This window comes from Tupaia chinensis, unplaced genomic scaffold (assembly GCF_000334495.1).
Source record: "Tupaia chinensis unplaced genomic scaffold, TupChi_1.0 Scaffold000168_1, whole genome shotgun sequence".
Lineage (NCBI taxonomy): Eukaryota > Metazoa > Chordata > Mammalia > Scandentia > Tupaiidae > Tupaia > Tupaia belangeri.
In genome coordinates, this window is record NW_006159643.1 from 3,433,041 (window position 1) to 3,454,194 (window position 21,154).

Consider the following 21,154-nt stretch of genomic DNA (forward strand, 5'->3'; position numbering starts at 1 on the left):
AATGACCTTGTGGACTGTACATTGATTCTTTATCTAGGGCATGGGAAGGGAAGATAAAGAGTTGATGAAGTGGAAGAAGATGCTAGAAACATTGTATCAGTGTTCTTGGGCCTATCAACTTTCCCTTGGCTCTTCCAAGGAACCATGTGAACCTATGTAATTGTAGTTGCTAAACTTTGCTAGTAGAGTCATTTTGTTTCTGTAATATGAGGGATTTATATCTGAGATTTAGGATTGTTTTTCAATGGACCATTAATAGGGTTCAGATGATACGTGTAAACATAGGTTTTCATTTTCACACATTTAATTTAATACAGCTACTATGTGCATAAGGACAGCTTCTGACAAGACCAACACTTGACCTGCAGTGTCCTGCGAAGCACATACAAACTATGCAGTCTTTCTCTTGTTTTGCAACTGGAGACCCAGATTCAGAAACTACCCCATTCTAGGCAGCTTTATCTTGAAAGGCCTCATCCGTCCAGGACTTTTGTTACATCCTTTCAGAGAGATCTGCCAGTTATTTTGTCCAACACTGAGCATCTTTTCCAGAGTTCCCCTCTGCTCTGAGTATGACCAACTTCCCATATAGAAGTGCTTTAAATGTACTGCTGACTTACGTATTTTTCAGTCACCCAGGTCTAATGAGTATTACTTCAGTGCTGGTGAACAGAATGAATATTTATTTTTAGAAATCTCTTTTTGCCAACATCAAGTATTTCTGAAAGATCACTAATTAAACTCTAGATTTGAAAAAGTAATTAAAAATATTTAAAAAGTTAGAAGTTACATCTGTGGCCACTTCAGTTTGAAAAACACATTGGGTGCATGTGCATACATGTCTAAATTTCAACGGTGGAGGGTGGGGGTGGAATAGAAAAGGGATTGTAGTATGACCATGCCCCAGGGGTGTGCTTTCTCATTTTCTCTTTGGCAAGAACCCTCTGGCAAATTAATTTAAAAAATTACAGGACCAGCAGTTAGCATAATGGCTATGTCGCTGGACTGCCACGTAGTCGTCCACAGTTCTCATCCCGGGCCCGGTGGCTTAAAACTCACGCCGGGCGCATGTGCATGTGTGCCCAAGATCCCGAGAGGAGAATGGAGGAGAAGAAGGGATTGCAGTGTGGCCATCCCCCCTGGGGAGTGATTTCTCGCTTTCTGTCTCTCTGTCTCTCTCTGTCTGTCTAGCGAGCACAGGCGCCCTATAGCAAAAAACCTTTCCAAAAAATAAATTAATTAATTTAATAAAATAAAAAATTACATGTTCATCTTAATAGGTACAGAATAAGAGTTTGACAACATTCAACACACGTTTTTGATAGAAACTATTAACAGGACCATCCAGGTGTTGCAGTGGTTAAGGTACCTGGATCTTGCATGGTCAATTCCTTGGTTCGAGCCCTGGACATGATGGCTTCAAGAACATGCCACGTGCATGTGTATACATGCACAAAATCCTAAGAGGAGACTGGAGAAGGGATTGTAGTGTGGGTATCCCCCCCAAAAGGATCATTTTTCACTTTTTCTCTCTCTCTTTCTGTTTCTCTCTGGGAGTGCACACATACTATAGCAAAAATGAAAAAACAAACAAACAAACAAATAAACAAAAAACCTGTCAACCAAAAATGAACAGAAAAATGAACAGAAGGAAAGTACCTCAACGTAGAAAGGCCATATATTAAAAACCCATAGCTAACACACTTGACATTGAAATACTGAAATTTCTTCCTCTAAAATCAAGAACAAGTAAAAGGTACCCCATCATGCATTTGTATTCAACATTGTACTAGAAATGTTAGCCAGGAAATTATGTGAGAAAATTAAATAAAACATATCTTAATTGGGAAGGAAAGGTAAAATTATTACTGTTTGCAGATGACATTTTCTTATACTGAAAAATTTCTGCAGACTCAGCCCAAATGCTGTTACAACAAATAGACAGATTTAGAATAGTTGCACAATACAAAATCTACATACAACATTAGTAGTGTTTCTATACTAACAACAAACCATCTGAAAAGAAACCAGAAAAACAATCCTATTTATAATAGCACTGAAAAAGAATGAATTATGTAGGAATAAAGTTAAGGAAGGAAATGAAACACTCGTATACTAGAAACTGTAAACATGGGTAAAAATAATTTAAAAACACAAATGGAAAGATTATTTTATGTTCATAGATTGGAAGTATTAATATTTTAAAAATACCAATATTACCCAAAGCAACCTAAAATTCAATACAATTCCTATAAAATCTCAGTGGCCTTTTTTACAGAAATTTTAAAAATCTATAATTCGTATGGAGCTAAAGGCATAACCAAAGGAATCATTTTTTTTTCTTTTTGAGAGGTTTTTCACTATAGGGCGCGTGCGCTCGCCAGACAGACAGAGAGAGGCAGAGAGACAGAAAGCGAGAAATCACCCCCCAGAGGGGATGGCCACGCTGCAATCCCTTCTCCTCCATTCTCCTCTCAGGATCTTGGGTATGCACGCACACGCGCCCAGCATGGGTTTTAAGCCACCGGGTCCAGGACGCGAACTGCGGTCGACTACATGGGAGTCCAGTGACATAGCCATTACGCTAACTGCTGGTTCCCCGCCAAAGGAATCTTGAGAAAGAAGATTGATACTGGAGGCATAATGCTTAGAGATTTCAAAATATATTACAAAGCTACAGTAGTCAAAATTGTATGGTACTGGCATAAAGACAGACATATGGGCCAGTGGACAAGAATAAAAAGGTTAGGATAAAAACATCTTTGGTCTTCAGTAAAGGTGCCACAGATATACTATGGGAAAAGGATTGTCTCTTCAACAAATGGTACTGGGGAAACTCGATATCGATATGCAAAGAAATTAAATTGGATTCTTATTTTATACCATACACAAAGCCCAACTCAAAACAAATTGAAGACTTTAATGTAGGACCTGAAACTACAAACTCCTAAAAGAAAATCTAGGGAAAACTTCATGGCATCAAACTGTCAATAATTTCATGGATATGACATCATAAGCACAAAGCAATCAAAAGTGAACAAATAATACTACATGTGGCTCTGTACTACAAAGGAAACAGTTAATAGAGTGAAAAAGCCATCCTCAGGATGAGAGAAAATACTTGTAAGCCATATATGTAATAAGAGGTTAATCTTTGAAAGTACGTAAAATGTATTTATTGTACCTCAATAGCAAAAAATAACTTTTCGCCAAACATTTTAATTACTTTTAGGAAAAGACAATAGTATATCATTAGCCATTTCTTGGCATCATAAATTTTGTATGATTCTTTTACACACCTTGTTTACCACCATGATATCCTGATTGTAGCCCTACTAAGCCACTGATTAAAATGAGATTCAGATCTTCTCACAGGTCATCAGTCTCTTCCTCCTGTTTTCCCAATATTCCTTTACCCACACAACATTTTAACCATCAAAACCCTAAAACTTTAGAAAGTATTGTCACTTTGGACACCCTGAGAAAGCAACTTATAATTTTTGTCACATTCAAATGAGAAAAACGTTATTTTACTATTAGATTAATAATAAATATTACAAATGGTAGTGTTAAATAAAATTTTTTAATATTGGAATATTCTATCACAGAACATTTTAATAGAGCAGTAAATATGGATTATATACTGATACTTAATAATAATAAGTGGAAAAATCACTACTGGACCAGATCCATGGCACAGCTATGAAGAGCTAAGAGAAGCCAAATCTCACAAGGGGGCCAAGATCCAAATCACTGGCTGATCAACCTGAAGCAAGCCTGGCTTACGAATAAGTGTCCTAGAGCCAATGGCTGGAAGATTAGGAAAAGGGAACAGACACGCTGTGACCAGACCTTGTGGAAGGTGCTTCTCTTTGTCTCTCATGAATGATCTATCATAAAGGAAAAAAATACTATGAGAAGTAGGGTGAAAATTTGCAATTTGTTAATAGCCAAGTCTAATGAAATGTACTAGTGTTTTATTTTTTACTGTAATATCACATATTGAAGTGAAAGTAAAATTTTAGTCTATCTTTAATAGTCATTTTTACCGACAGAAAAAATTACTTTTTACTTTTTCAAAATTTCCTTATGTTTTATTTTATTTTTGTCATCTATATTTATAATCTTCTAGTTTCCAAACTTCGGAAAAAAATTACTCTTGCATAAAGTTAGCTAAGCATTTAGGAAAAAAATGTTTCTGTCTTATCCAACCAGTGTTGATTCAACCAGTGCTTCGTTGTCATTCTTGTGTCTACTAATTACAAAGCAAAATGTTTTCATAAAAAATTATGTTCATGTTGGGGAAAATATAATATCTTGTTTTTATTAGTTTCTGAAATAGCATATTTATTTCCATATTATTTCAAAAGCAGAAACAGAAGTTGTATTCAAAACTCTTTTTAAAATAATAATTACTTTATTTAACTTTATTTATTTACTTTAATTTGACCAGAGAGGGGCAGAATGTGTGTGAGAGAGAGAGAGAGAGAGAAAGAGAGAAAGAGGAAAAGAGAGAAAGAGAAAGAATGTGAGAAAGCAAGCCAACAGGTCCGGGACTGTAATCGTGGTCGGCCATGTGGGAATCAAGCACCCTTCATCTTCATACCACCTGCTGGTCCTGAAAATATTTTTTGAATACAGACATTATTGTATTTATTTAGTCACACATTTTTTGAGTATTTTACCATGTAATGGATCGTCAAAAGCTTCATGAAAAGTGTATAGTCTGAAAACACTATGCATGGATTTAAATTTGTTTACACCAAAATAAACCTATACTTTAATTTCATGTTTCAATAAACTTTATAAAGTTTCCTTTTACAGTATTCTCTTTCAAGTAAAATCTAATGTATTAAATCATCTTTTTTTTTATTGAGAGCTGTTTTTTTTTTTTTTTTTTTTTTTGAATAGGGAGTGCGCACTAGCCAGAGAGACAGACAGAAAGAAAGGAACCACCCCCCCCCCCAGGGTGGCCACACCACAATCCCTTCTTTTTCATTCTCCTCTTGAGATCTTGGATATTAATGCACATGTGTCTGGCGTGAGTTTTAATTCACCAGGTCTGGGACTTAAACCACAGTCGACTATGTGGGAATCCACTGACTAACCATTATGCCATCTGCTGGTCCCTGACTAAATCATCTTTTTAAAACTAAGTATAGGGACCAGCAAATGGCATAGCTGTTACATTGTTGGATTCCCTCAGGGCCAACTGTAGTTCAAGTCCTGGTGGTTTGAAACTCATGCCGGGCACATGTGTGTGCATGTTTCAAAAACTGGGAGGACAAGGGATTGTGGTGTGGCCATCTCCTCCCTGGGGGTGATTTCTCACTCTGCCTCTCACTGTCTCTGTCTCTTCTTTCTCTGTCACTCTCACTGGTAAGTACACATGCTCCAAAGCAAAAACCCCTACAAGAAACCGACAAAATAACTAACTATAGGGAAGCAGCATCTGTCTTCATTTTCCATACTATGAAGTTTTTAATTAACAGAAAACCACCATGGGTTGCTTCTTTAGAATACCATTAAATGTTAGAGACATCGTCTACTGTACAGGAGTATCACTACTGGATGAGGATGTCTGGGAATTCATATGGATGAAATTCCACTCCACCACAGCAGTTTCTGAGAAGAAAATATTATTGGAAGCTTTAACATGCAGTGATGACAGGAATTTATTAAATAGGTGGGTCAATTTATTTTTGAAGTTTAGTTGTGCAGTAAAAGTATGCTCCATAGTCAAACTGATCTGAAGTTGCTTATATTTCCTTGAATGTATGTTAGTTATTCTAAAATGTATCTTTCTAAAGATAAGGGGAATTACCAGGTTAACATAAGTAAAGCTATTTGACTTTGAGAGATTTATCCTTATGACTATTTCATGTAATTTTTCTCTGTGTATAAGCAAGAAAATATTTGATATGAAATAAATGTTATTATAAAAGATTTTAAGGGGGAGTTCATCTCATCAAACCAGAATAGTGATTTCTCTATCCACACATTTTTTTGAGTTTAATTAATATATTTAACTAAAGTACTGTTATTTGATCTCCCCCCTTTTATAATCAGACATTTGTTCTGTTGATAAATTTGTATTACTGAAATTTTCACTGGACTATTTACCTGAAAACTATGTCATTTTAGGTCATGTAATTTTATTAAGATTATAAAAATGTTTAAATTATTGAACTAAAATGTTCTCCACAATTCTACTCTTATAGGCTTCTAAATCTGTCACTAAATTCGGAGGTGGTGCTGGATCAAGATGCAATTGATGTGATAATTCATGTAGCTCGAAATCCACATGGCCGAGACCTTGCCTGGAAGTTTTTCAGAGATAAATGGAAGATATTAAATACCAGGTAGAAATAAGGATTCAATCATTCATACTTGAATAAGTAAATTAAAACTGACATGTAAGGAATAAAGAAAGACCCAGGTTTTGTGTTAGAGCTATGACCCAAATAATAAAATTAGGTTTTGAAAGAGTCACCAGAATGGACATTGCCACTCCTGTGGAACACAGGATTACTTTAATAATTCTGTAACATTATGCATTTATTAAAGATGGATAAGCTTGATTAATTACATGTAGAGAAGTGACGAGTGCAAAAGGTCTAGCAGAGCAACTTTCAAGGAAAATCTGTCAAACTGTCTAAAGTTGAAGAAATTGTATGAAACTTCTATATCCTAAATGCGTTACAGAAAAAGTGACTTATAAATCATATCATGGGAAGATATAATGGTATTATAACAAGAAAACTTTACTTCTATAGAATTGTTTTAAATTTCCCTTAAATAGAAATATCATAAAACACCTGAAATGAAACCATGATGTAGAAAAGGAGCACTGATCATCTGAGCCATTATATGATTCTAGTTGCAGTAGAATTTAATCCCGGGACATCTTGATTCATGATGAGAATTCTGGAGGCTCAATTTTAGAAAACATTTCATTATGTATTTAAATATATTATAATAAATGCTAATTTATTACTTTGATAATCTCTATGGTATTTTAAAATTAAATTTATTATAGCGAATGTAAATGCTGCATGTTTTCCTTCAGTCTTAAATGTTCCAGACAGCAAGCAGATCTTCTGTTCTGTCTTTTAAAGCTGGTATATAAGCTTTACTATTTATAAGCGTACCTTTATCAGTTGCCCTGGTATAATGAGTTCAATTGTAATCTATGTGTCATATTAAAACGCATTTCTGTCTGCAGAGATTTTCCTGTCAGGAAGCACAGATATTTCTATAAGGCACATTGACTTTTTAATATTTCCATTCAGTTCAGAACTTAGAGAGATTGGAAGATTAGAGCTTGCTTTGTTGTCACGCATATGGCAAAGTGAATAGTCAGACACTTAAGGGGAAGTTAATAAGTTCAGCATTTCACTTTTCACTTTGACAGCTCTCTACCAACACACAGGGTTCTTTTAGGGAGTGGTTTCATATATCAGAGTTCTGGGAATATCAGAGGTGTATGTAGTTTATTTACTTACCAGAAAATGTTTGGGTCCTGATAGGTAGGCACATTTTGATAGGCATAGTTTGTCTCCCTGAGAGGCCATGATCTCTAGCCAAAGAGTAGAAAGGCTGGGATTTCATAGTATCTACAAATAGGGTAATATTTATCTTGACAAATAGGAGTGTTTTCAGATCCTACTCTTCTGTCAATCCTCGAACATTGTAGTTTGAGGATGCTCTGGTGAAGGTACTCTTCCCACACTGCAGGATTCTTCCTGCTTTGAGTTGTCATCTACTCTCATAATTTCACTCACTCCCAAATCTTTCTTTCTTTTTCTTTTCTTTTTTTCCTTCTTCCTCTTTCTCTTTCTTTCTTTCTTTCTTGCTTTCTTTTTCTTTTTCTTTTTTTTTTTTTTGAGAGGTTTTTGCTATAGGGTTCATGTGCTCTCCAGAAAGACAGAGTGACAGAGAGACAGAAAGCGAGAAATCACCCCCTTCAGGAGGGATGGCTACACCACAGTCCATTCTCTTCCATTCTCCTCTTGGGATCTTGGGCATGCACATACATGCACCCAGCATGAGTTTAAGCCACCGGGTCCGGGACTCGAACTGTGGTCATCTGGTCATCTACATTGGAGACCAGTGACATAGCCACTTTGCCAACTGCTGGTCCCCCAAATCTTTATCTTTATTCAGACAATTCACATATGCATCACCCTATAATTGATAGTTGACCCCTGAGGTCCTTTACTGGAGTGTGCCTGCTAGTCTGAAGTCATCATTTTCCATGGTCTTCCTTTTCTCTGTAAATCTTGTAGCCATCCACCAAATGCTCAAGGTAGACATCCTGAAGTCTATATTGGCTTCCCCCTTCCCTTTGCTATATGAGGGGACTTGCTATACAAGGGGACTTTATTTTAATTGCAAAAAATTATTAAAATTCATTCATAGTATTTTCATAATATGCATTTTCCATGAAACTTTTGAACAATTTCTTTTTAAAATTGGAAGAGGGCATGTGCTATCACTAGAAAGGAGAGAAAGCAGCACCCAGTGGGACATGGTCATGACGCAGTCCTTTTTTCTCTGTTTCTGCATTCCTCAGGATTTGGGCATGCATGCGCACACACACCTATTCTGTTTGTCAAGTCATGAGGGCCAAGATTTGAACCACGTAGGACTAGTTTGGTACACACAGCGCTTAACTACTGTGCTATAGGGTTGACCTTTCATGAACTTTTTGAAGAATTCTATCACATGACAGGTAGTCTTGCTTTTTCAATTTAACAATTTTCAAATATTTCTAAATTCTTCTCCTTTCTGGCTACTGATGCCCTAGTGCAAGTTTTTAATCTCTTGTTAGTCTCCCTGACTCTATAATTAAACTTAGCACTACAGATACACCTAAAATCATTCTCTTCTCTTTGTTCCAAGAATATTTCTGAAAAGAAAATGTGATCTTTTTCTGTTGTAAAACTTTCGATGGTTTTGTGAAATTTTTTTTTTTCAGTGGACATGTGCACTTGCCTGAGAAAGAGAGAGAGAGAGAATCCCCTCAATGGGATATGATCATGCCGAAATTGTTTTCCTGCATTTCTCTACCCTGGCAGAATTTTGAGCATGCATGAGCTACCAAGGCCAGGATTTTTTTTTTTTTGGAGAGGTTTTCACTATAGGGCGCGTGCGCTTGCCAGCCAGACAGAGAGAGACATAGATACAGAAAGCAAGAGATCACCCCCCAGGGGGAATGGTCACACCACAATCCCTTCTCCTCCATTCTTCTCTCGGGATCTTGAGCACGCACGCACATACGCCCGGCGTGAGTTCTAAGCCACCAAGTCCGGGACGCAAACCGTGGTTGACTACGTGGGAGTCCAGCGACATGGCCATTACGCTAACTGCTGGTTCCCCCAGGGCCAGGATTTGAACTGCAGTTAGATGTATGGGATCCAGCTTTCTATGCACAGTAATTAATTACAGTGCTACAAGGCCAGCCCTTACTATCCGCTGTATAGCTCCTCAGTCTTTTGTTCTTTTATCCCAAGCCTTACAGTTTATGTCCTCTTAATACCAAACTTTTGGTAGTTCTCTGCACACACAATATTATTTCATAATTCTTTGCTTTCGTTTATGCTCATCCTCTTTTTAAAATTACTTTCTTTTCTGCCTGTTAGAACTACTTTTAACTCAATCTGTTGATAGATGCGATCATCCCCCAGAAGACGCTCCTAGCCCCCATAGCTAAAGAGACTCTCCAAGCACTGTGTGTGACTTTATCATCACCACATTTAGCCACATTAAATGGAAATGACCTTTTTTTATGTCTAGCTCTTCATCTAGACAGAATAATATATTCAAGGAAAAGATTGTGCCTTATTCGTCTTCAAGTGAAAGCATAAGTAAAAACAACTGATAGTCCCTTAGGAAGAGATTTTTGTCTTTCCGGATAATAGCCCACATTTGTAATTGCATGCTCATTACTAAAGATCACATATATTATTGAAGGCCTATTTCTTTGGTATATTATTAAGTGCCTATTTGTTTGCTTTAACTTAGCTAATTTATTATTTATTTATTTAATTTTTTGGAGAGTTTTTTCGCTATAGGGCGCATGTGCTCGCCAGACAGAGAGAGACATAGAGACAGAAAGCGAGAAATCACTCCCCAAAAAGAAAAATCACGCCACAATCCCTTCTCCTCCATTCTCCTCTCGGGATCTTGTGCACGCACGCACACGTGCCTGGCGTGAGTTTTCAGCCACCAGGTCCGGGATGCGAACCGTGGTCGACTACGTGGGAGTCCAGCAACATAACCATTACGCTAACTGCTGGTTCCCAGATAATTTATTTTTTATGGAATAGTTCAGTGTTAGAATTATAATAAATTGTGGTGATCATCTAGTATAGGCTAGAAAACTAAGTTCTGTAAAAGGTAAGTTTCTTAAGGTCTCAAAAGTTAGAGTAGTATTAGAAAATCTCTTTTGTGTTGGTGGCTAGAACTCAATCTACAAAAACAGTTATTTATTTATTTGTTTATTTATTTATACCTGAGGGTATGTGCCCCTGTGGGAGAGAGACGGAGAAAAAGAGAGAGAGATTGACAAAGGGAAAGTGAGAAAACACTCTCCATGGGGGACAGTCTTCCTGCAATCCCTTCTTCTCTATTTCTCCTTCCTTTCAGGATTTTGGGCACACATGTATCCTTGGTGTTTCTCAAGTCACTGGATATGGGACTTGAACTGCGTGGTTGGCCATACGAAATCCAGTTGCCTTAACTACCATGCCACTGACTGGAGTCTCATTTTTAAAGTGCTTTCCTCAGTTATAAGACTATACTAACTTGACATAAGTATCCTTACCATAGTGAAAACAAGTCAGTAAAATGAGAATTCTTTCCAACTCACTGACATAAATTGTTCCTTGCTTTGGATCATATGTCAAGTCATTGTGTTTGTGGTACACTAATTATGCAATCCAATTGAGCAACTAGATATTTTATTTGAATACTCATATGAAAAAGAAAGCTAATATTTTGGGGGGGCATCTTTGACAGATTTGTCTGTTTCTGAGTACAAAGTCGAAGAATGCATGTGTCAGTCATGACCGACCAGAGCAAAGAATCTGTGTGACAGACCAATTATACCCAAGATGCTCCCAAGTTCTCTTTCTTTTCCCTTGGAGTGAGCTAGGTTGCCTTATAGTTGAAAGTTTAAAAATACTGTTTTCTTGGGCATTGGCATAGAAATATAGTATAATTCCTAACTCCAACTTTAGAGGGACCCTTTTTAAAAAAACTACTGCAGTGTAGAGTTATCTGAAACTCTGAATCAAATCAGATGAGATCTGATGATACTGAAATGCCTTTACACCTCCCTGATTGCCTAGGAGATGCCTTGGATGCTCAGAGATCTGGCAATCTCTGACACCACCAGTCAAATGCAACCCTTGAAAAGGGCACTTGAGAATATTTATAGCACTATTTCTTATATTACTAGTATTGACTTTTTAAAAAAATCTTTTCAGGTATGGAGAAGCATTATTTATGAATTCTAAACTTATCAGTGGAGTTACAGAATTTCTTAATACTGAAGGTGAACTCAAAGAGGTAAATATTTCAGATTCTAATTCTTTTCTTTTATAAACATTTGACATTATACATTTACTTCTACTTTTTCTTTCCAACAGATTCCCACCCATTCTTTTGTGTACACATACACATCAAAAACTTTACTCAATTCATTATTTACAAAGGTATTTCTAATATATTCAACACTCAGTGCCTGTAAAAATTTATAGTTTTATCAACTGGACTAGGGAGAAATGTTCACCTATTGAAATAGTCACTTTGTAAGCTAAATATGTGATTGGATGTATAAAAGAAAATGAAATTTAAAAAAGTAAAAAAAAGAGAAATCTTTGTTAAACCAGAGCTTCGAGTGTACTTATAAATTCTGTTCACTACTTTGGCTATAAGAAACATTGCTGTGATTATTTTATCATTGCAAGATTTTGGTCTACCTGAAGGTATAGGTTTAACGTGGTTGAATCTCTCATGGCTAACTGAGGTTCGAATCCCAGACTTGGTGGCTTGAAAACACAGCAGTGCATGTGCATGTGTCCCAAAATCTGAAGAAGAGCATGGAGCAGAAGAGAATGTGGTGTGGCCATAAACCCCAGGAGGGCTTTCTTGCTCTTCCTCCCACCCTGTCTTCCTGCCAAAAAGAACACATGCCGTATAGCAAAACAAATTTTAAGAAGAAGAAAGATTTTATTTAATTTATAACAATATTAACAACTTATTGAGAAAGAATAAGTGTGAATCTATAGGGATATTTAGTTAATAATACTTGAAATCTACATTTAAGTATATTTCAGTGTACTTTTAATGGGTAAAGGAATAGTATGAAACCTGAAAGTAATAATAAACCTTGTAAGATTTCATAAAATTATTTTCTGTAAATACTCTTTTATTAGGGAAATATGGATGAAGAAATGAAAGAAGTGTATGTTTATTCTAAAAAGAAAAAAAGAGTTTGAATACAGTGATTTCCAAATCTGGCCATGCAAAATTCAGCCCAGAAATGATCCAATGAGCTTATTCTCAGATGTCTCTGTGAACCTAGGATCCACTAACTAACAAAACCATCTTACCCATTGACTCAGTGATTGTATAAAGCACTAGGACTGATGTTGAGTTACAGAATATGAATCTCACTTCTTTGTGGTCACTCCTATACAGACAGTGGACTTGATAACAATACTTCATGTGCTCTGATAAACTATACGTGTGGAGAGGGTCATTGCTGACAATACATAGTGAGATCGATAGCGGGTTTTTTTTAGACTTTTTTGCTATAGGGCACGTGTGCTCACCAGAAAGACATAGAGAGACAGAAAGCGAGAAATCACCTCCTGGGGGAATGGCCACAATGCAATCCCTTCTCCTCCATTCTCTGGGGATCTTGGGTACACATGCACACATGCCCGGCGTGAGTTCAAGCCTTCAGGTCCAGAACTCAAACCGGAGTCAACTACATGGGAGTCCAGTGACATAATAGCCATTACACCAACGGTTGGTCCCGATAGCATGTTTTAAAACTCTACTTGGTACAATCACAAGTGCATTTCATGAATGAAAATAAACTTGATTTATTTTTGTAAATTGTATTCTATTATTTTTACTTTTTATTAATATTGTTTTATGCCACTCAATATCTATCAAAAGCATTTATAGCAGCTACATATCTTGTTGTTTAGACATGAAAAATTTGTTATTAGTTATTAAAGCTGTATCTAATATCCTATTATTATAAATAGCCATTCAGTGAGCACCCTTTATAGCTAAATCTTTGCATGTATTGATAATTTTTTATAATGAGCATTTGGAAGCATAATTGTGAAGTCAGTTATTTAGTAACTCAGTTTGTGTATTTTTTTTAATTTAATTTTATTTTATAATTTATTATTTGTATTTAATCATTATACATCTTTGTAGGGTATAATATGGATTTTCAAGGCATATATGCAGTGTCCAATAATTAAATCGAGGGTAACACCAAATTCATTGTTTTAAACAAAGAACACTACATTGTGATGCGTACAATTAATGTTATAATTAACATGATTGGCAATGTCTGCTTTTCTCAAAAAGGTGTGGTATTCTGTCCCACAAATTATTTGCTCCTTCTACCTGCATTCCTGTGTTCGTTAAATGCTTTTTTCCTAAACCACTGCCATATCTACATGCAGTCTCTGGTATCTACAAAAACTTGATATTTTTAAATGACTAATATCCAGGTTGTAGAGTATTTGGCATTTCTTTATCCTCCGCTTTATTTCTGTTTAACTTTAAAGCAACTAGGGTTGTTTTTTTTTTCTTTGTTGTTCTTGTTGGCTTATTGTTGTTTAAGTATTAACTTACGTCTCTAAGACAGGAGGGATATAAGTTAGAAAGAGATGAGCAGAGAGGAGAAAGGAGCAAAACATAGATTCTTTTCATCATTTACACTGACTTGGGCTTCCCAAGTCTGTTACCTTTTCCTCTGCTGCTCTTCTCCATTGTAAAATGTATCTGATTGTTGGCACTGAGAATTATGATTTCCTCAGTTCTCACCGATGGGATGCCTGATGCTGTGACCCAGAGCTAATTGCACGGAACAGAAATCCCCTCAAAGCATCAACTCTGGCATTGTCTGCAGTGTCTTCTCTTAGTGCTCCGTTTCCTATGGTCATCCCTCATACACTAACTCGGATGATCGCACACCGTGGGCTAAGCTAAGTCTCTGATTGTAGTGATTTGAAATGCAGTCTTTATTCCTGCTACGTGTGATCCCAACCCTGGAGGATTTACTTTTGAAAGCCCCAGTACACTTTTTTCTACATATTTATAAGGGAAAATATAAGGACTTTTTTTTTTCATTTCCATAAGAAACAGAGCAATTCAATTAATGATTGCTTCCAGTTTTCTCTGTATTTAAATGAAGTACTTTTAATTTTATGATTTCACTTTTAATTAGTTGGAAAGAAAAGATTCATTTGGTTACACTTGTGCAGCCTCTGAAATGAGCCTCAGAGTGAAAGATCTACTCCTCTTTCCTTTCCTTTTGGCTCCCTTCATTCTCCCTTCTTATCTCCTTTTGTCTCCTCTTTTATCCTCTGTCCTCTCCATGCCTCTCCTGTTCTCTCTCTGTTCTTCTCTCTTTCCTCTGTCTTTTATATTTGATAATATTCAGACTATGAAAAAAATCTTTTAAATGAACATTATTTGATTTTATCAGACCATTTTGTGTCAGCTATTTCACTTACATATTCATTTTTATACATTTTATTTAATTATCATCTGTTCCCAGGTGCTCCTATCCTGCAAGATACAATTTCAAATTGAAACTGAATTGCGCGTTTATTCCATTATCTACAACGTAGCTAACTTTACAACGCACTCTCAGCGGAGTGAGTGATGAATCCCCTTACCAGATTACTTGCTCTTACTTCCAGTTTAAACAGCTGCTCCAGGGGCTTTCGTATACTTTCATCATCTAATCATTTTCTGTCGACTAGGAACTTTTGCTGTTGGGTGGGGTGGGAGTTTTAATTTGTATTGACAATAACTTCTCTTTCTTAAACAGCGTTGAGGAAAATAGAGTCACATTCTCCCAAAAGTCATGAACCTCACAAGCAGAAAATCCAATGTGTTCCCTTTGGATATGGTAGTCTTGTTTCGAAGGTTTTCTAGATCAAAATGGAATCAGCAACTTTATGAATTTTGAAAACACATCTGCTATAGAGACATTCGATAGAAAAACTTCGATCAATCTGTGGCCCTTCTGAAAACTGCATTCCAGCACCCCAAACTGGAGCTTCCTTTTAGTTACATGACTCTATAGCAATTGGAACAATACTTTTCCATGAGTCAATTCATCATTCCCTTGATTCTAAATTGATGGAGGTACAATCTCACAGAACCCAAGATCCTTGCTCTTATTCCACACTGATGTCCATAAAGTGATCTCATGTGCCTGCTTCTCTGCCTCTTGAACATCATAGACGAAACTGTCATTGAAGAACACACATCCTGTGCATCACAGATAGCCCATTTACAGTTTTGATATTGAAGATATAGACCTCATAATAGGACAGTAGCTAATTCTATTCATTTGAATAGTTACTACAAATGTATTATGCCTTGGAAATTATTCTAAAAATATTTTATGATTTTGGATACTCTGAAATAAGGGATTTTTTTGGGGGGTAAATGCTAGCATATGTTTTTATAGATAAATTAACACACATGCCTAAGAGTTCTATGCTAAGAAGAACAGGGACTACAGACACTGACATTTCACTAAATATTATTCTATAAAAGTGTCTATGCTTGTAACATTTCAAAATAAAAATATGGCATGATATGAATATTTGGGAAATCTAATAAAAAACTAATGGCAGAAGAAAACCTAGCAGAATTGAAAAAATCAGAAAGCTAGGATGTCAAAAATCCTTCCATCAAGCCCAGCCCTCTAGGGTGAGGCAGGGGTCTGAAAGGCTCAGTGGTCATGCTAACTTGAGGGTTAGACAACTGCTTGAGCACATCTTCCCAAAGAGCTTTGGAGGACTATCAGAGATAAGATCAGTTTATGGCAACTGTCAAAAGTGAGACAGGTGTGTTCTGATGAATAGCTACTCTTAAAATGTATATACATGACCTCGACCTCTCTGAGCTCATGAGGGAAGTATTCAATGCACTTAACAGTGATTTAAGAAATTAATCTCTATACCCCCACCAGTCACATTTTCTATTCAGAGTTTTCTTGTATGATAACATGTGCCAATAATACATTCCTATTTGAACACATAGACAGCCTTTAAGGAGGACATAAGAGTTGTACTTCAGGAATGAAGGTTTTTTTTTAAATTTTTTTATTTACATTTTTTGTTTCATTTTCTTTTATACAATCAATCACATTATTAAGCTTACAAAGTGAATATTTCAACAGGTGAACATTTCTCCCTAGTCCAGTTGATAAAACTGTAAAATATCTTCAACAGATAATACCACATTTTTTGTCCCATTGATGCTTTTCCTCCCTATTTTTCTTCTAAATATCCTTCCTCAGACATTACTCTTTCACACACACTACCAGATATAGAGTGTGTGAAGGAATGAGTTTTATTCCACGTGTCCAGGCTTGCTTGCCATCTTGTTAAGATGCCACGAGTGTGCTCTACAGAGCTGAAGTGGTAAAGGGTCATTTATCACTACACGGCATATTCAGTGACTGCTTAGGAAAAAAGATGTCATAGTGTAGAACATATTTAAAAGGAGTAGATGTCATCTTACTTTCCTAAATGGCATATATATATATATGTAAATAATTTGACTGTAATGTCATATGTTTGCAGTAAGTTAAAGTATGATACTTAAAACAGATCAATTTGTATTATTTGTTGCTCTGTATGCACAGAGACTGATTGAGCCTGGTCATAAATATATAAATATAAATGCATTATTATATTACGCAGCTAAAGTTTAAAATTATGATTCAGATATATCCGTGAGACTTCCCTTCATGTCTGTGTGTATGTCACACACTCACATCCGTGGCACAGTGTCTGGAATGCTGGAAATAAGTCATTTTCTTTTCACCTTTTTCTTAACGTGCATTCATTTGGTCAAGTGCCAAATCAGTTTTAGGATGGCACTGATAATTTTTTGCTAAGGATTGGTATTTTGCATGTTTGCTACCAAAAGATTATGATTGTGAAGTCCTGGAAAGGAGATAGCCCTGAGATAGGGTTTAGGGTTTTCCATGGGTAATGATGCCAGGTAAAGGGCTTTGGAAGAAAGTAGACAAAAAGCTTTGAGAAAACCCACAAGTATCATGTAATCCAAGTAACACCATCATAAACCAAAGTATCCATGAACTAATTCCCAAATTAATTCAGAAACGTATAATGAACTGCATTTTACACACTCCCTTCCCCCATTTCTCCTTGTCCCTGAGCCAATCCTGACACAGCATATTTCCCTCCTGGTGTATCTTCCATGTGGCACCCGCCATGTGATGCAGCACATCCCACACTAATTACCCCACATAAAGTTTGTGTGTTGCAAGTTGATTTTTCACATTTGTCTATTAGCTTTGCATTTGTTGGTTGGTTGCCAGTTTCTTAAGATATACCAAAAGGAAAGAAACATTTAATCTTGAAATAAAATCCCTGAGTGTTCCCGGGATAAGGGAACTCTAAATAAAACCTTATGTCAATAAAAATTATGTCCAAATATTTAAAATTCATAATTTTCCTGCTTCAATGCTCTCGCTAAACGAAACCATTTTTCTATTTCCTTCTTTCATTCTTTGTGAATGTAGTTACTTAGGAGATGGCAATGTCATTCATTTTTCAGTTTTTATAGTAATGTTACTTTTTCCACCTTATCATAATTTTGGTAAGCTCTTGATTTCAAAAACAGTGTTAATCTCTATACTAGTATTTGGAGATGAAGAATAATTCTCACTCTACAAACAATCACCTTTAATGCATGATTTCAGTTCTTACTGCTATCTCATGTGTAGAAGATGCCTTGGAGTTAGAATTAGTTTGCATATCCCTTCAACCTATTTTGAAAGATAAATTAAGGAGTCAGCAGTGGCATGGTGGTTAAGGCACTGGACTCCCACATGGCCAACTGTGTTTCAAGTTCTGGATGTGGTAGCTTGAAATTCATGCCAGACACATGTGCATGTATACCCAAAGTTCCAGGAGGAGAGAGTGGATTAGAAGAGATTGTGGCATGGCCTTCCTCCCTGAGGGCTGATTTCTCACTTTCTTTTATCACTATGTTTCTTTTTCTTTCTTCTTTCTTTTTTTGGAGAGGTTTTTTTTGTTTTGTTTTGTTTTAGGGCGTGTGCGCTCGCCAGACAGACAGAGAGAGACAGAGAGAGACAGAGAGACAGAAAACGAGAAATCACCCCCCAGGGCAGATGGCCATGCCACAATCCCTTCTCCTCCAGTCTCCTCTTGGGATCTTGGGCATGCACGCACACGTGCCTGGTGTGAGTTTTAAGTCACTGGGTCTGGGACATGAACCACGGTCGACTACATGGGAGTCCAGCAACATAGCCATTACGCTAACAGCTGGTCTCTCTTTTCCTTTCTTTCTTATTTTTTCTTTCCTCTCTCTGTTTCTCTTTCCAGTGAGCACATATGCCCTATAAAAAAAAAAAAAAAAAAAAAAAAAAAAAAAGAAAAGAAAAAAGAAAAAAGAGCAAGGACTAACTTAAATGTTTTAATACCTTTTATGAAACAAGAAGCCAAATTTGAAGTCATTTAAATTGTAATAGCAACTCTTTTTTTTCTTTCTGTTCCAAAGTCAATTATATCATACCTAATTAACATAATCTGTTATATTTTATTTCATTACCCACTCACTCTACAGTATTAAATCTACCTTCTATGGTAATTGTGGTACATTGTTTCAAATACATTCTCATCCACATACAAGTTCATTTAAAGGCATATAGATTTACTATGTAAAAATATCTATTTCCAGCTGAAGAACTTCATGAAGAACTATGATGGGGTGGCTGCCGCTTCTTTCTCACGAGCTGTGGAAACTGTTGAAGCCAATGTGCGCTGGAAGATGCTTTATCAAGATGAGCTTTTCCAATGGTTAGGAAAAGCTCTGAGACACTAAAATGTTTCTTTCACAAACAGTTCAACTCAGAAGTATTTGAGAAGACCTTCTTTATATGGAATGAGGAAAATGTGCTCCATGGAAAATGGCCAGAACTTCAGTGTTAACGTGTGGGAGGAATTTTTTTTCTAATTTTTATTGTTGCAGGGAATATTTGGGGAGATTTTGTTCATTTCATTCATTCTGTTTTGTTTCTCTACTACTGGGTGTCCTTTAAAGAAACTTTTGAAGTGAAACTAGCCATGATTGCTTCCTCTGTACATCCCTTGCTGTACAGGACCAAATATGATAGTGGTGCATGTCAATGTTGCAGTTTGGAAAAACATATTCAGAATATTCTGTGCATGGATGTGTGGTCCTGCCTGTGCTCCAGCATGCTTACTTAAAATGTCCAATGTTGTATGTGCATATGTGTTACATCAGGATGGGCATTATGCAAAAGCACAAAGATTTATGACAATCAGTGTTGTAATGAGAGAAAATCTAAAAAAAGGAATTATATTCTCAGTCCTGGGCAAACAAGAGATAAATAGCCCCGTTAAGTGATCAACTTCACTTATTTTAGCACTTAGATTGTCAGACAATGATTACTGTGTTGCTAACTCATTTTCTTAGAGTTAAAGCTGTGTGTATAATTAAAAAGGCATGTAGATAGTGTATGCATATGTATATGTACATAGGGAAGCCCCCATGTGTGCATAGTATGTTGTACACTACACATGTGCAAAGAATCTCTTCAGAACAAAGAAAATTTATCTCTTTTTGTAAACTTACAAACACTTGGAAAAGGCTTAAAGGAATTTATCTCAACGGTATGCTTCCTACTTCCTTACTAAATTTCTGTTAAGAATTTTTCACCTACTTCCTGAACAGTGGTCTATTCTACTACATGAAGATGAATTCAAACAAAATGTATTTGTAACTAGCCACACTTTTAATTCTTTTAAGTGACAACCTCACAGATTCTGTCATCAGTGTAGACCACCTTTCTATTGCATAAAGCAGTTGTGTAAACTTAAAATTATTAGTGCTGAGAAAGTATGTATTTTTGCATCTTGTTTGTTTTCCCATCTTATGTTGGGTGGTCCAGAGAGTTAAAAATTCTTTCTGCATGTTGGTTTTTCTGTCTGTGTTGTTCTACTCTCTATTAAGCAATCATACCTCAAGAGGCTCTAGTAGCATTTGATGACCTTTCACGTCAGTTGTGCCATCCTTAAGATGAAAAATTAATTTTTTTTGTGTTAATGTACAAAGCTTTTCTTTTGTTATTGACAACTCTGTTCTACATGGGATTTCTGAATAGTCATTCTCATGGGTGTGTATTACAAGTGTTATATTAAATGGCATTCTCACCCAGTAGGCCAGCTCTTCTAACATTGCTTAGATGCTCCAGAATGAACGTATTTTAAGTTTAGCATTCTAAAATACCAATACAACTACTGTACATAAACCAAATTTTTGTAGACCACTTCCTATTTTCCTGAGATTTTTCTCTTCCTCCAAATCTTGCAGATTTTTGAAATGCACATTGAGTTATCTGAAAAGTCATGATGTGTTTTTGCATAGAAAGATAGAAAAATACACCATAACTTGTCCGACAACCCAATCTACTCTGCCACTAATAGTCACTGAATACTGAAAACCAATTTAACATTTTAGAAACCAGCGCCATAGAATTATTTTAAGATTATAGAAAAGAGGAAGTTTTCTGATTTTCTAATAGAATAAGTACCAGGTAAAACTGAATTTTATCATTTAAGCAATTAATACCTATTATAACTCAGTTTTCAGCACTTCACTCAATTAAAATACATGAATTTCAAATATTCCATGTGGTGTTAATAAGGCATGATAATACTTAGTAGAATATCTAAAAGGTATACCACCTACAGAAGTGATAAAATTCAGTTATTACACATTGCATTTATGAAACGCTTTTTTTAAAAAATTGCTTTCTATTATAATTGCTGATTTACATTTAATCATTGTACATATT

General features: G+C 36.0%; 1 protein-coding gene across 1 annotated transcript in view; it reads left to right on the top strand.

Moving 5' to 3' along the window:
- Positions 1-20,517, top strand: part of TRHDE (thyrotropin releasing hormone degrading enzyme) — a 427,616-nt gene extending 407,099 nt beyond the window's left edge. The window contains exons 17-20 of the mRNA XM_006146207.2: positions 5,519-5,686; positions 6,222-6,362; positions 11,493-11,574; positions 19,015-20,517. Of these exons, the coding sequence (XP_006146269.1) occupies positions 5,519-5,686; positions 6,222-6,362; positions 11,493-11,574; positions 19,015-19,158 (535 nt within the window). The 3' untranslated portion in view covers positions 19,159-20,517. The remainder of the gene's footprint in view (positions 1-5,518; positions 5,687-6,221; positions 6,363-11,492; positions 11,575-19,014) is intronic.
- Positions 20,518-21,154: the final 637 nt, after the last annotated feature.